Source organism: Sapajus apella, unplaced genomic scaffold, assembly GCF_009761245.1.
Source record: "Sapajus apella isolate SASKATOON/1434 unplaced genomic scaffold, GSC_monkey_1.0 scaffold30, whole genome shotgun sequence".
Lineage (NCBI taxonomy): Eukaryota > Metazoa > Chordata > Mammalia > Primates > Cebidae > Sapajus > Sapajus apella.
In genome coordinates, this window is record NW_022436970.1 from 3003079 (window position 1) to 3019471 (window position 16393).

A 16393-nucleotide genomic window follows, 5' to 3' on the forward strand; every position below is an offset into this window, starting at 1 on the left:
AGCTGCTATAAACATTCGTGTGTAAGTATTTGAACACCTGTTTTCATTTCTTTGAGTTCCGTTTTCTCTACAACATCTTCCTCGTCAACATTTGGATTTTTTTTCTCTCTCTCTTTTTTTATTTTTTATTTTTTTAAGCTAACCATCCCAGTGGGTCTGAAGTGGTTGGAATTCTTGAACTGTCCCATAGTGCCTCCCTTAACAAAAATGTTACCACCACGTGGATTTTCTCAATGAATGGTGTTTCATTCTTGTCATTGTTAACTTTTTTAAAAGTAGAGTTCTTAGCCCTTCGCTTTGCCATTCCCTTAGGTTCTGGCATGCTTTGGGTCTGTAGTTTTTCTACTGACTGCTCTGTGCTTAGGAAGTGGAGACCGGAGAAGCAACTGAAGGCTAGAATGGAACTCTGTGGCTTTATCTACAAATTGGGCATTGCAGCCCAAAGTCCCACGACGACTGGTAGAAAGAGGACGTTCATCTCAAACCTAAACAGCCGCTGCCCCCCACCATTACCTCCTGTCATACTACCTAAACTTTACATACCTACATCCTAAACTTTACTTTGGTGTCTCCCTAGCTGTATGCCTTCCAGCAAATTACTTCATCTCTCTGCATCCACAAGTTGGGGCTAATTAAAGTGCCAGTCTCCTAAGGTTGATGTTAAATGAGTTATATTTGTAAAATGCTTCGAATAGCGAGCCCTTATTAAGAGATTAAGTGGCTTCCTGTGTGGCAGAAGTATTGGTGGTGATGCCATTGTTAGGTCCTTGTATTCAGCAAATCAAGAGCTGCCCGACTCTAGAACAAGCAGTTTAGCATCATGGTAGGCAGGATGGTTTTCTGGATACAGGCGGCCTGAAGGTTCTCAATGGACTTGAGGGATTAGGAGGGAATTTGAGCCCAGGAGTCTGTGCCTATAGTACGAGGCAGCTGGTCTTTACATGAAGCCCCCAGAACATCTTTTCCACCTCTGCCCTCCCCTTGGCTGCAGCTGTTGTATGTACCCACCACATGACAGCAGTGCTGGCTTCTATTATTGCAGCTCCCCTGGTTCGCCTTGAGAAACATTCACATTTTTTGATTTTCTAAAATTTTGCTTTGATTTAGTTTTGGAGCTTATTTGTAAACCTGATCAAAACACAATTTCAGTAGTATGCACTGTTTTGTTACCTGGGAGGAGAACACTGTTTTGTTGCCTGGGTTTTTATTCAGGGTTAGTATTTGATATTTTATTTGATTTTTGTTTTTAAATAAATTTACATGAAGCTTGTATCAGCAAGCATATAGATGCACTTAGGTCTTACCTACATGTAGTTTGTCCCCAGACACAAACACTGTAGTTTTCAGTAGGCAATTTAAATCTTGCTATTACATCCTTTTCTGTCATGAAGATTAGTATGACTTTCTATACACAGCTCTGAATAAATGAATGTATCAGCATGTAGCCTTGAGGAGTCCAATGTAATTTTCATCATGATAAATTGCATAATAAGCAAGAAAATGTTTGCTTATTAATCTATAACAAGATTTAGATTGAAAATGGCCTGTTACATCCGTGACACACTCGGCAGAGGCTGCCGAGGCTGAGATGGGGGAAGCTGAGCAGCGATGTGTGCAGGGGGTTAAGCGTGTCTCTTACCCTCGTGCTGCCCTCCTGGGCTGCCCCTTTTTGTGCCTGATTTACTGTGTACACAATAACAGTGCTCAGCCGCCTCGCTTCTGCCTGTGATGTTAAGCCTCCTTTATGAAGAAGCTTTTATGTTAGGCCTGTGCTTTTTAAAATTTCAGTTCACGTTTATTGAAAAAGAAAAAAACATAGACAATGTTTCCGATTTTAAAAAAGAGCCATGTTTAATAGATATTCAGAATAAGCCCTATAGTGAGAACACTGTCTTCATATTCTTGTGAGTTTATGAGGGCAGGATTTTTGTGAAGGGGCAACCAGTCAAGCCCCTGCCTCACCTGGAGAACACATATCATGGCGAGTTCCCTTTTGCCTCTCCCCCATGTACCAGCATCTCCTTCAGAGCTGACTCCTGAGGGGTCTCCTAAAACACTGTATATACCTCAAGATGAATAGGGTATTTTCTGGTTGGGCTCGGTGGCTCGTGCTTGTAATCCCAGAACCTTGGGAGCTTGAGGCGAGAGGATCACTTGAGCCCAAGAATTTAAGACCAGCCTAAGCAAAATAGGAAGACACCCTTATCTCTTAAAAAAAAAAAAAAAATGACTGGGCATGGTGGCCCATGCCTGTAATCCCACTACTTTGGAAGACCAAGGCGGGGGGATCACGAGGTTAGAAGTTTGAGACCAGCCTGACCAGTATGGTGAAACCCCATCTCTACGAAAAATACAAAAATTAGCTGGGCGCGGGGGCACGCACCTGTAATCCCAGCTGTTCAGGGGTCTGAAGCAGGAGAATCATTTGAAACCAGGAGGTGGAGGTTGTAGTGAGCTGAGATCACACCACTGCACTCCAGTCTGGCCAACAGAGGGAGACTCCATCTCAAAAAAATATATATAATAAATAACAGGGCATGTGGCATACACCTGTGGTCCCAGCTATTCAGGAGGCTAAGGGGGAAGGATTGCTTAAGCCAAGAAGTTCAAGGTTGCAGTGAGCCATGATGGAACTCTGCACTCCAGCATGGGCAGCAGGGAGACCCGGCTCTTAAAAAAATAGAGTATTTTTTTTCCAGAATTGGTTACAACTTTGATATGCAATTTTACATCTTTGAAATCAAAATACAGTTGATTTCTACTGTTTTCAGATATTTTGCCAAATTTTATTTATTAATTAAGCAAGCATATTGAGCAACTAATATGTGAAAGGAACAACATTAGGCATTCTCTGTAATTGTACATTTGAATCAAAGATCTTGTCTCCAAGACAGTTGTAGTCTTACAGGAAAGATAAGATCTGCTTCAAAATAACCATGACACAAAGTGAGAAGGAAGGTAAAAAGTGTGGATATTCAGGGCATAGTGAAATGAGTCTCCCTGGGTAACCAGAAAGGGTGCAAAGAGGAATTTCATTTGGATCTGTCATCTGAGTGATGATGAGGAGAAGGAGGGGAAGGACAGGGGCTCGTGAAGGATAGGGGTAGGAAAGCACAGGGTGCCATGCCAAGGTGTGGAATGGTACCTTCAAACATCTGGTGAATAGAGGAAAATGCTATTTTTAGCTAATTTTATTTGTTAATTCCTTGCAGAACTTAAACTGGGTTTCTCCGACGTAAAACTCAAACATAGTGGCTGAGCGTGGAGGCTCATACCTGTAATTGTAGCACTTTAGAAGGTTGAGGTGGGAGGACTGCTTGAGCTCAGGAGTTTGAAAACAGGCTGGGTAACATCGCGAGACCCCATCTCTACAAAGCATGGTGCCATGCACCTGTAGTCATGCTACTTGGGAGGCTGAGGAGGAAGGATTGCTTGAGCCTGGGAGGCCAAGGCTGCAGTGAGTGGTGATTGCACCACTACACTACAGCCTGGGCGACAGAACCAGACCTTGTCTCTAAATAAATAAATAAATTCCAAACGTAATTTCCTTCCTAGTTATCTCAGGGGAATAGATTAGGGTCAGAGAAAGGATTGGGATACCTTTTACTTCATGAAGATAGTTGCGGTGAGTTTTTTCTTTGCTTTTTAGCACCTATCACATAGCTATCCTTATGCAGGGATATAGAGGTCTGGGATGCAGTTTTCCTATTGAATGCTTACTACCTATGAGTTACTGTGCTATTCATATCTCCAGTGTCCTCATCTTGTTATAGAGAAGCTCAAGAAATAAGCATTATCATCCCCATTCTGCAGATGAGAAAACACATGAATCTGAGAACGAGAGAGAGAGAGAGATGCTGCCTCTTGTCCAGAGTAATACTGTAGTCACTGAAAAAAATAAGATTCAAACCCAAATCTAGCTTATTCCAAAAACCAAGCTCCTAACACTATGCAATCCTGCATTCCAAGTCTTAACATCCACAGAATTAAAACAGTTTGTTAAAGTACATAAGCAGAATTTTCAGTGTACTTTAGATCTTAAAATATGTTTAATAAAATTCTTTTCAGCTGGACATGGTGGTTCACACCTGTAATCCCAGCACTTTGGGAGGCCGAGGCAGGAGGATCACTTGAGCCCAAGAGGTTGAGGCTGCAGAAGCTATGATCGTACCACTGTACTCCAGCCTGGGCAACAGAGCAAGACCCTGTCTCAAAAAAATTTATTTTCATCAAAGATTTTGTACCTGCTAGAATGTAAAAGCGTTATTTACATATCAGCAAACTTCCGAGGGCTTGTCATATATTATGTGTTTATTCTTATTTACGTATAACCTTTGGCAAGTGATTTGCACACAATAAATGTTGACTAAAGTCATGGAATTTAAAGATTTTCATTTTAGAGATGAAAATCTTCTTCAGCATCATCTGATCTAATACCCTCAATGTGCTATTAAGTAAAAATAAGGTTTAGACAGATTAAACAACTTGGGTGAGGTTACAGTGGTGCTCTAAAAGCCAAGACTGTCACTCAGGTTTCCCAGCTCCCATCTTTCAGCTCCTGTACTGTATGGTTATGCCACCCTTAATAAGGTGAGTGATTCACAGGTAAAATCTTACATGAGGAAGTTTTTTAAATAATGGGTATTGACTGTTTATTCATGATTAACTGTTTAAGAGAAAATTGAGGTCGTACTTCATTGAAATCATAGATTGAGCCATCCCCAGCTAATTGTGAGAAAAGTAGAAACATATAGTATTATCCTTTTTATGCATTCATAATTTTGTTAGATCAGCATGGTTATGTACATGTTGATTGATAAAATGTTAGAAACAGCAGAAAATCCCACTTTACAAAGAAGCAGAAAAAATTCTTGTGCTCTTGGAAGGCTAGACTTTCATCTCTCTTGGTTGTGGTCTGTGATTTTGATCCATTTGCCTCATTCATGTGACAGGGCCTTTACTCTGAAAGAGAACGGTGGAGCAGTGTGGGCCCGGCCACTGGAGGGGCCGGTTGGTCATTGCACACTGCCACAGCTGAGGGACATGGGACATTAGTGAATTACAGACTGCCCATCACAGTTTACCAAACATTCAGAGAGAAACATAAAGTCACTGGAAACCACACGTGCTTTGATGACACACAGATAAGTGCCATACATTAGAAGGATTCTTTTTGAACTACATAGAATTGAAGAAAAACATTTTTTATACACTAACTCAAATCTCAACCATTCTTAAATTTTGGGGGTGAGGAGTGGAGAAAGAAACACGTTATACACACACTAAGATGCTTTAGGATTCCATGTTTAAGCTATTCATATTTTTCCTGTTTCTGTGACATTTATTCTTAACAGGAAATTTATAATCTGAGGAAGCCATATAAGTAAACCCTATTAGCATAGTTTTTATTCACTGTAATTGTACTTAGCATATAGGAAATAGATCTTAAAGATATACATTTGAGGGAGGAATTGCCACCTTTGAGTTTAGGAAATTAATGCCACCTGTAAGTTTTTTTTTTTTGTTTTTTTTTTTTTTTTTTTTTTTTTCTGAGACGGAGTTTCACTCTTGTTACCCAGGCTGGAGTGCAATGGCGCAATCTCGGCTCACCACAACCTCCGCCTCCCGGCTTCAGGCAATTCTCCTGCCCCAGCCTCCTGAGTCGCTGGGATTACAGGCACGCGCCACCATGCCCAGCTAATTTTTTGTATTTTTAGTAGAGACGGGGTTTCACCATGTTGACCAGGATGGTCTCGATCTCTTGACCTCGTGATCCACCCGCCTCGGCCTCCCAAAGTGCTGGGATTACAGGCTTGAGCTACCGCGCCCGTGACAGAGGAATTGAAGATGTCTGGTTAAATTGACGACAAATACTAATATGCCTGTTTAGCCAGGAAGGAATGAAATGGGAATCCAGTTACTATACATTAAGTATGCATTTTCAAACTCATTTTAGTAGTCTTTGTTTTTGTGGGGGACTGTTTTCATTACCCCATTACTATTGACAAAAATTTTCAGGCTATTCAATGAAAGTATTTGTGTCTCCCCTACCCGCCCCCCTGGAATATTCCCATACACTATTTCTTAATTTGACAGATGATAAAGTCTGATAATTTTAGATTGTGACATTTGACTGACATATACTTACATGTAACTTTTGAAATGCTTTTACTGTGTTGGAGTGAGCTTTAGAACAGGATTAGTGAGCAATCCTGTAAAGAAGGAGCTCAGCCTGTATAGACTATTTTTCCATTCATATTTTTTATTTATAATATCCATCACCTCTGATCTTTCATATTGGGTGTGTATAGTGAGATGCTGAGTGAAACAGTCTGTCGTGTCCTCTTTTTTTAGAATAAAGACTGAAACAAAAGACCCATCCTATAAACCTGTGAAACAGATGATCCACATAACAGCCAGACAGATGGGATCAGGTGAAAAGAGTGCATTCTATGTTTACATGCAGATTCCAGAATAAGGCTGACACTCTATTTTCAAACCTCTGATAGTATGATCCTTCTTCATTCCGATAGAATCCCACATTAAGTTATATCACACAGACAGTGCGTTCTTGACTTTAAAGACTACTACATGTAGAATTAGACTTCATCTGTTGGGACTACCAGATCAATTACTTTGACTTCATTGCCTGGTCAATTCAGTCCAATAACTGGCTTAAGTGATTTTTTTTTTCCTCCTGCTGAATTTGCCAGCTACTCCACTTAGTGCGTAACTATGGAGCTACCACCATGTCCAAGGGCTGTAGTGGGCACTTTGGGGAGAATTGGCCAGCATGTTTCCAATCTGTACGGCGCTCATAATCCAAAACTAATTCATAAGACCTGGCAGAATGTGATTTAGTATTAAGGGCCTGGAATAAATGGGGTTTGTTGTTGATTGTTTTTGTTTCAGTAGAAATCAATGAGTGCTATAGTAGTTAGAGAATACCATGTGGGAAGACCAGAATTGAACAGAGGGGAGGGAGGAGACTGTGCCAATGGGGAAAGGGATGGAGGAGAAGCATTAGCAAAATACTGGAGTAAAATAAAGGAACAGACCTTTAGGGACCAATTTGGAAATTAGCCTGACTTCTGGAGCATTGGTGTTGAAAAGGGCGAGTTGAAAATTAGGGGACTAGATTATGGAGGGCCTAGAATCTCAAGCCGAGGTGTTTAGAGTTTTTCCTAGAGGTGGTAGAGAAGGTTACTTTTAAGTAGGGCAACCAGGAAATAAAGTTGGTGCTTTGGGAAGATGACTGATGACGGTCAATTGAGTAGACTAGAGGAGGGACACAAGGTTTCTTTCCCCTCTCTACTCTCACACAGCCCCCCACTTTTGCACTGTGGAGGGTCCAGTTCTCTGCAGAGCCCTGGCCTCAGAGCTGTAGAACTATCCACATCTGCAGTCCTGCGCCCAGACTGCCGAACACCAATGGAGGGAATCCCCCAGGAGCGCACACTGATGCCTCTGCAAAGTGCTGGCTTTTCGGGCTTCCAGTGAACTCAGTGGGCAATAGCTTCACATGTCTTTGATTTACTTCCTTCCCCCTTCCCCTATAGCTTCTCTTCTAGACCCACCACCCAGTGCCAAACTTTATCATTTTTCTTACTGTAAGAAGTTTGCTGATTCCCCCAAATTTGTAAGGTCATTTGTTGACATGGGGGAAGGATGGTGTGTGGCTAGGGCCTTTTGGCTTGAAGCAGTGACCTGCTGGGAGTTGATCTCATTTTCCCTTCACTTTGCTGCTTTTTATGAGAAGCATCTTTGGTCAGAAGCAGCATTGATTGTACATAAAATCTAGGACCTGGCAGGGCTGGATATTTTTGTATTTTTTACCTCATTTAGTTTTCTTGTCAGTACTGTGAAGTCAATGTCTTAATATACCCATTTTACAGTTGTAGATGCAGTGTAGAATGGCCAAAGGGCACAGAATAAGGGTAAGAGGAAAGTATCTGCTTGTCACTATGGCATGAGCCCTGAGTCTGTCAGCTGACCACTCTCAGGTGCACACACGTTTGTATTTCTTCTGTGTGTGTGTGTGTGTGTGTGTGTGTGTGTGTGTGTGTGTGTGTATGTCTCCCTCCCTCTCTTAGCTTCTCACTAAACATTTCTCTTCCATGAAAAGAACCAGAGAAGGGATGGAAGTGAGAACTTAGAAATAATGGTGAATTTGCCACAGTCCTGCTTATGTTGGATTCCAATAGCAAGGGGTCCCAGCAGCACACAGCTGGGGAAGGACTGGACTTCCCTGGACTCTAGGAGGATGCTGTAACTCTTGTCCTGCAGAAGCCAGACCCTTCCTCTTAGTCCCTAAAGAGCAGTATATCCATGGGAAGGCAGACAGGCACCCAGAGCCATGAACTACAGCAGGAGTAACACCTTCCCCATTACTGTATTTCTCAGGACACACCCCAGCTCGTTGAGTAGCCGGATCACTACCATACACATTTATGTTTCAGATGCAACCCTCAGTAGTTCACAAGCCTGGTTCAGCAGTGTATTACCAATCCCACACTTGTAAAGTTGGTCAGTTTTGTACCCACACGTACGTCTTACTTAGCTGAGTCTGATCTTTTTGATGACTTTGTAGATCTTAGCTCTATTATGTAATGTGGCTGCTCTCCCTTACAACTTTATAACCACTCCAGTTGATAACCATGCATCCTATATCTTCATTCAAACCATTATTACATCAAATAAAACAGCTGAAGGCCAAGTATAACATATCACTAAAATCTCTCAGAAATGCAATCTAGCCATTCATCCAAAGCCACCGAGTTTAGTCACATGACTGATTCAGTAATCCAAGTAACCACAATATGGTCATGCTCCTCCCCACTGTATTTTCACCAAAGGTTCGCTGTCCTGAAAGGCATCACACAACTACCTAGCCCCTCACTTAACTTCTCAGACCCCACTTCTCACTTGTAAATAGCTGTATCAACCGCTTCATAGGGACATTCTGGATCAAATGCAAAGGGCATGAAATAACCAAGAAAGCCTGGCTTCCAACCTAGACCTTGGGCTCTGCACCCGGTTCTTATTCCTCTGTAGCATGCCTTCCAGGTCTAGGATGGGCCGCCTGGGAAATGGACATTCCTTTCCCTGGCTGACTGCTTGTCAGGGATGTTGCCTGGGAAACCTTTCCCAACGCCAGTATTCTGTGGTTTTATTGATTTTACCAAATTTTATTATATTTTGTTGACAATTATTCAATTAATGTAACACTTTGATTTTTTATAGCCTTTCAGTACCATCAACCCCTATTCATCCATAGTGATTGATGAAAGGAAGCATCACAGGGTATCTACAAAGTTCAATTGGCTTTTGAATTGTTTAAAACTTGACTTAAAATTTGGGTTTATAATCTGAATTTTACAATAAGTATTAAGCAGTCTAGCCCCAGCACTACTCGCATAGTACACATTTCTTTCACTGAATTTTCAATTAGCCAAGTTTAATCCAGAAAAGAAACTGGCCAACTGCCTATCTTGCTTTCCCACAAAACACCTCTTTGCAATTCCTACTGGGACCCAAGCGCATCGGGCTGTTCGACAGCAGGGAGGTGGGGAGATGCCTCCCGTGCTTTCTGCTTGTGTATTGTTCAGTATGTGCGTGTGTTCTCTCGGCTCACATCTTTCTTTTTAGTATTAAACATCAAAGGAAAACTGTCCATACTCCTCTCCTCTGAGCCCCTGCTTCGTCTCTACGCTCGGTATGGAAAAAAGAAGAGAGACAGTTATACTATCAGAGATTGAAGCAGTATAACAGTCGCAAAGACTTATAAGCGGAATTTCCTTTAACAATGATGAGGATGCCTGTGTAATTTTTATTTTCAGCTACAAGTTAAAATAATGCTTCTTTGATCAATTATGGAGATACCTGTAACTTCTTGAGAATTTTTGGTAAAAACAATCCAATTTACACATAAAGCACATAGACTCATTTAATTGGAGTAGGATAAATGTTAATGTGTCTTCATATACATATCTAAATATAAAAATAGTTAACTCAGGAAACTATAATTGTATCCTATACTGAGTAACAGAATACTCCTTGTATACAGTTAATGGGCAGCTCACATGCCACATTTTGATAAAAGTCTTGATATTCAGAGTGGATTATATATAATATAAAGGAAGCTTAGAAAAAATAATTTTATATTTTCATGTAGTAGAGGTGGAGAGTGAATATAGCATCACTCTCCTGTCATGACCATGTGATTCTCCCAGTTTGGAAAGATTTATTTCATTGTGTGCAGCGCCTTACAAATAGCCTGGACGACATTGTGCCACCCCTTCTTTATATAAACAGAGTTAGAATCAGGTAATAGAATTTTTAGCATCAGTACTATATAACTGTTGGTGAAGCATGCTGTTTCGTAGATTGGTTCTAAAAGTACTAAACTGGGGTAAACCAGCAGTACTAAAAATATTTCAAATGAAAAATAATTTTGTTATTCTCAGTACTTGTGACAGTTTTACAGACAGGAGTGAATTTTGCCTTCAGATATACAGCCTTAGATCCAGTCTCAATATGTCCTTATAAATAAATGGTTAACTATTTTTAGGAAAAATTTGAAAGTAGCCAGCATGATGTTCGTTCTTACCTCGTTCTGAGCTTTGCGATATGTATTCAGTACTAGTTCTTGATAATTTGTTAACAAGGCGTTTTTAACACTTTGGACAGATGCACATACTGTTTTCAATCTTCACGGTTAATTATTCCATTTTGTATTTGATGCCAGAACACCCTGACTCCTAATCACTGCCCATTGTTGCAAGTCCATTATATTCTAACTGTTTGAGTGCTCCCATTGACCTTGAACTGACATTATAAGCTGTGTCTAATCTTTTCAGTCTATATTTCTAATGCTGCTTTTCTTTTTTCCCTTTTTTCTGATCCCTGTTTAGCATCACAATGGGGCTGCCTCTGAGCCCAGCAGCTGACTCGGCCCGCTCTGCGAGGCATGCCCTCTCACTCATTGCCACCGCCAGACCACCCGCCTTCATCACCACCATAGCCAAAGAGGTGAGCGGAACCTCTCAGTACGGTATGCTCCATCTTCTCATTTAGAGGAATTATTTGATACTATAAGCTGAGGGTTCATATCCACAAATCATCTTTCCAGTTTGTTGTAGAACAATGCAAGTTAATAATTTAATACTGAAATGAACACGTGTCTGTGTGTTGCACACCAAATTCCACGGTGTGGTGGAATTCATTTCTGTTCTCCACCCTAATTCACTTGTAAATATTTGACAGTCATTTTTCAATCTGAATTATAGCAGGCATATGAAAACTCATACAGTAAAGGTGTTCCCATATTTCACATATAAGTACCTACTTGTAATCAAAACTAAACTTATTAACACTGGCTCTCCAACTGTAAACAAAAAATGTAAGTCATAAACTTGCTAATTGTTTTTCCTATTACTTGTCACAGATAAAGACTTGAATGCCAATTGATTCCCACATTCTTAGTGTTCAAACTAATTGCCTACATCTAACTGAAAAACTAGTAAAGAACAATGAGCCAATTATAGAAACTTTCCTGTAGGTCTTAGTAGGAGGAGGAAAAGGAAAGGCTGATCAGCTCTTAAATATTTTTTAAGGTTTATTCTGTTTCAGCATGAATAATGTGCAGACTTAGTGTCCATAGGGTATGGGCTGGCTCTGAGTTGTTTTTCCTGTAGCTATGATGAATTTTTAAAATACTAAATAAGTACCTCTGAGTCTGCTCAGATAAACTGAAACCTATTGGGCCTATGTCTGCCCCAGAGCTATCCTTAATGGGCATGCTGTAAATATTTGTGCCATGAATTTTGCTGGGAGGGGAGGAAAGAAGGTCCTAATAGCAGTTCGTATAGGCTTATGTGAGGCATTGAGGCTTTGAATTCATATCTAAAATAAATTTGTAGACTAAGGGTGTGCATTTTTCTAATAGTGCATAGTCTTATAGTAAGGTTCCGCTAGATTTAAAATATAGCTAGATTCAAATATACATATATATGCATTTATGTATTTTGTAGGTATTATATAGTTATACATAATGTGTGGATATACATGTGGGTACAAATGGACAATTTTATTAGTCTTGGAAGTTTTTTTTTAACCAGTTTTTCCCATCAGTGGAATATGCACAAGGCATAATATCAAATATACTGAATAATCCTCACATTAGTGTTGACAGGTCTTTGTATTAATTGTGTTTTCAAACTTCTTTTGCACCATTTACATATGAGTATTTTTTTTAATGAGCTGTTAGAATACCCATGCTTTGAATTCATTCTACTCCAGCTTTTGGTTGGAAAGATAATTTAAAAATAACAGTTCACATTTATTACCTTTTAAAAACAAGATTTCAGCCTCGTGCTGTGGCATGGGCCTGTAGTCCTAGCTATTTGGGAGGCCGAGGCAGGAGGATCGCTTGAGCCCAGGAGTTTGAGTCTAGCCTGGGCAACATAGTGAAGTGAAACCCTGTCTGTAATATTAAATAAATAAAACAAAACACACAAGTTTTCCACCTCACTGTTCAATCTTAGAATATTAGAGTGAAATACTAAAGTATTCCTTACTATTATCCCTGACCCCTACTCCATTTCTATGCCTTGTGTTCCATGGCTCTTCCCAGGCTAGCCCATAGCCTGTTAATATTCTTTCTCCTCTGAACTATAAAGCTTGCAATTGTAGAGGGAAAATCGCACTGAATTTATATTATTTGCCATGCTCATTGTTTTTGGAGGCATGTTCATTTAGATTTCCCAACTTATTTATAAAGCACTTAGAGAATAATTTCTGGGACACAGTGAGTGCGGTTAAAGTATTATTTGCAGTTCTCAACAGTAAGGGAGTTAGGGGAACGAATACCCCTGGCAGTCGAAAACCCACAAATAACGTTTGACTGCTCCAAGCCTGAACTACTGTTAGCCCACTGTTGACCAGAAGTCTTACTGATACCATAAACAACACATTTTTTATGTTATATATATTAAATACTGTATTCTTACAATAAAGTAAGCTAGAGAAAAGGAAATGTAAAGAAACTCATAAGGAAATGTCCTGTTCATTAAGTGGAAGTAGATCAGCGTAAAGGTCTTCATCCTTGTCATCTCCACATCGAGTAGGCTGAAGGAAGAGGCGGGATTGGTCTTGCTGTCTCAGAGCCAGAGGCAGAAGAAGATCTGAGTATAAGCAGAGTCATGCATTTCAAACCCATGTTGTTCAAGGGTCAGCTGCACTATCGTTACTTGAGAGCAAGGATCATCTCTCTCACTTCCAGGGCATCTCCTAACTTCTATCTATCTCAGTTCCATATGTACCAAATTCACAAGTCGTCAATATGTTTCTTTTTAAAAATGTTATGGCAGTGTTGTATTAACGTCTCATATAATGTTTAAGAACTTACAGAATTTTATTAGACAATACCTAATTGGGTTTTTATTATATTAAGTATTGTTTTTGCAGCCAAAATATATTCTGACTCACCCCCAAGAAGTTTACTTTTGTTTATTTTTTTTTTCTATAGTATTAGAAAATGAAAAATAAACCATGGCTAGAAATGTAAAACTATATCAGTGTCAATCATATCTACAGCATAGAAATGTTTTGTAGGTACACAGACATACGGCTCTTGCAGCAAATACCCAATCACAGCAGAATATGCACACTACAACTCTCGCACGAGCTAAAGGGGAAATTCTCAGAGTCATTGAAATTCTTATTGAAAAGATGCCTACGGATGTTGTAGATCTTCTTGTGGAGGTAAGAATATCCTGTTTTAAACGATATGTCAGCAACCTAAATTAATTATTCCAATCAAGTAATATAAATCAGTGTCTTTATTTCCAGCATCTCTGAAAGAGATAGAGGGTATGTGAGAGAGAAAGAGACAGAGAGAGAGACAGAGAGAGAGAGTGTGTGTGTGTGTGTGTTTGTGTGTGTGTGTGTGTGTGTTTGTGTGTGTGTGTGTGTGTGTGTGTGTGACAGAGAGAGAACCAAAATTAATTGTTGTACCATTTCTGGAAGCCTTATTTAAATTTCCTTAAAAACCGATTTTCATGTTCATTCACCATTCACATGGAATTGGTCTGTATTAGAGTAATATGTAAAGGTTATGTTCCCTTTGACATCTTTCATTATAAATAAAATATATAATGTGTTGAATAAAGCTACCTATTATATACATAAATATGAGTTGACTTTAAGTCTGTTGTCTTTATTTTATTGCACTGTCCTTTCCTTTTCACAGGTAAGAGAAAGGATAGGCTGTAGTATGCCCATGATTTAAAGTACTTTTGTTTTTATTTTAAATACTAAAATCAAGCTATATAGACTTTTTACAGGCAAATGAGGCCTTAGTTAATCATGTGCATTTTGGAAAATTAAGTATTGGAAATTAATTTTAAATCTGTTCTTTTCTATCAAAGGTTATGGACATCATTATGTACTGTCTCGAAGGATCTTTAGTTAAAAAGAAAGGTCTTCAAGAATGTTTCCCAGCCATCTGCAGGTAAAAAAGCCTTCAATAGCATGAGAAATAAATAATTTTCAGTAACAAATAATTTTAAAAAGTTTTGGCATGGTTAGTTAGTAGCCTTGATCAATTAGCAATGCAGTTATTTATTAATTAATGCCTGCTTACTTCCTAAGACAATCCAGGCAGATTATAGTCAAAAACAAAAATATAGTAGAGTGGGCTGTTTAATTGGGTGATGAAGATATTTTACTCAAACCTTAGAAAAAATGAGTAAGAACATTCATTGAGTGCGTCTGTATTCTTATATTCATTACTCTAATTATTATTTACATGACAAAATTGAGTTAGGAAGCTTCTGGCTGTGGAAAGAAAATGTTCTTTTTAGCCAGCAGACATCTTTATGCCATGTTTTCACTGATAAAGTTTATTTCTAATACAAAGGCCAGTCTTCACATTATATTCTCTTAAGTATAGATGTTTTCCTTATGTGAATGCAGGAAAAGAAGCCAAAAATAAGTTAAAACTTTTATAAACAATATTGCATTTGTTAAGTGTAACTTTAAGAATTTTATATATGTAATTTAATAATCATATCGCATATATTTATTATGGCATGAAAGGTTTCTTAGAGCCAAAATGTAGTAACGTTATGTTTATTTTTCTTTCAAAGCTGTTTTAAGCTTGGTTCTCAAAATGTTTATAGATTGAGGTACATTCTTGTTAAAAAAGTGTTTTATCTTCATGCAGTCCATAGAAATAGTATTGAAATCTATTGAAGATAATTGTTTTTGTAAAAAACAGAACAGCCAGTTATTCATAGTTATATAACATTTTCCTTTTTAAGACAAGATCAATGATATTCTATTTTTGCTCATTTTTATGAATACATTGTAGTAGAATGCTTTATTTCAGCCTAGAGGTTTCCTCAGAGCAGTGGCATTACCTACTATGCAAATGTATTTCAGCGCGTATTTGCTGAATTGATTGTACTCTGAACCTTTGCATATCTTTTTCTGTATTTAAATAGACCTAGTATCCTAGTCTCTTTATTTTGCAGTTTCTGATTCATGCATCCCAAATTTAAAAACATAAACACCAATTTTTAAAAAGATTATACTATAGCACACATGTCTACAGTTGCAGATTTTCTTATGATAGGGGTTCAGCAAATTAGAATACAGCCATGTTTTAACATTATACCCTGTGGTTTATGGTCTTCTTATTAAGAATTGTATATGTTAAATCTTTCGCACAATTAATTGATTTTAAGAATACAGGTAGTTGTTATTTTCCAAGTCGATTGTTTTCTATGGCAATTTCTAAGTGAAAATATACTTTTGCCTGTCACTTCCTGGAGGTGATGAGGAAGCAGTTTTATTAGGGCTTATCTTACTGATTGTTAACAGTGCTCCTTACAGCACCAGCCACTGGCATGTAAAGAAGCTTCCTGGAGTTAACATAAAAGCACTCAGTGTTCGAAGGATCTGTTTTTCCCCCTGTGCTGGAAGGCTGCCTCCTCCACAAGCCATATCCTCAGTCCCTAAAACCACCTTAGTCTGCTGTGTATTCACTTTCTTTTGCTATTGTGTGGTCACTGAAGAGTTAGGGTTTTGCTGGAATGCTAAGGAGGCATGTGTCTGAACTGAAGCCTTAGTATAAATTTTTTTCTGATTTGGCAGAAAGCAATTGTGTTTTGTTTATTAATTTAATAACATTTATTGAACACCTACTGTGTATCAAGTACTTGCCAGGCCTGGGGAAACAGTGATGACTAAGATGATATCCTCACAGGGTACAAGGTCTAATGGGAATGGTAATTATACAGACAGATGACTCCAGCTTCTGTGTCCTATGCTAGCGTAGAATTACATACCAGGGACTGAGGTAGGCAATAAATGGAGTGCTTAATTCTGG

The 16393-nt window shown here is 38.9% G+C and overlaps 1 protein-coding gene across 4 annotated transcripts in view; it reads left to right on the plus strand.

Moving 5' to 3' along the window:
• WDR7 (WD repeat domain 7) overlaps positions 1-16393 on the plus strand; it is a 391158-nt gene that overhangs the window by 291291 nt on the left and 83474 nt on the right. For all 4 annotated transcript variants that reach the window (XM_032293871.1, XM_032293869.1, XM_032293870.1 and 1 more), the window contains 3 exons: positions 10914-11031; positions 13615-13764; positions 14430-14512. In XM_032293871.1, the coding sequence (XP_032149762.1) occupies positions 10914-11031; positions 13615-13764; positions 14430-14512 (351 nt within the window). The remainder of the gene's footprint in view (positions 1-10913; positions 11032-13614; positions 13765-14429; positions 14513-16393) is intronic.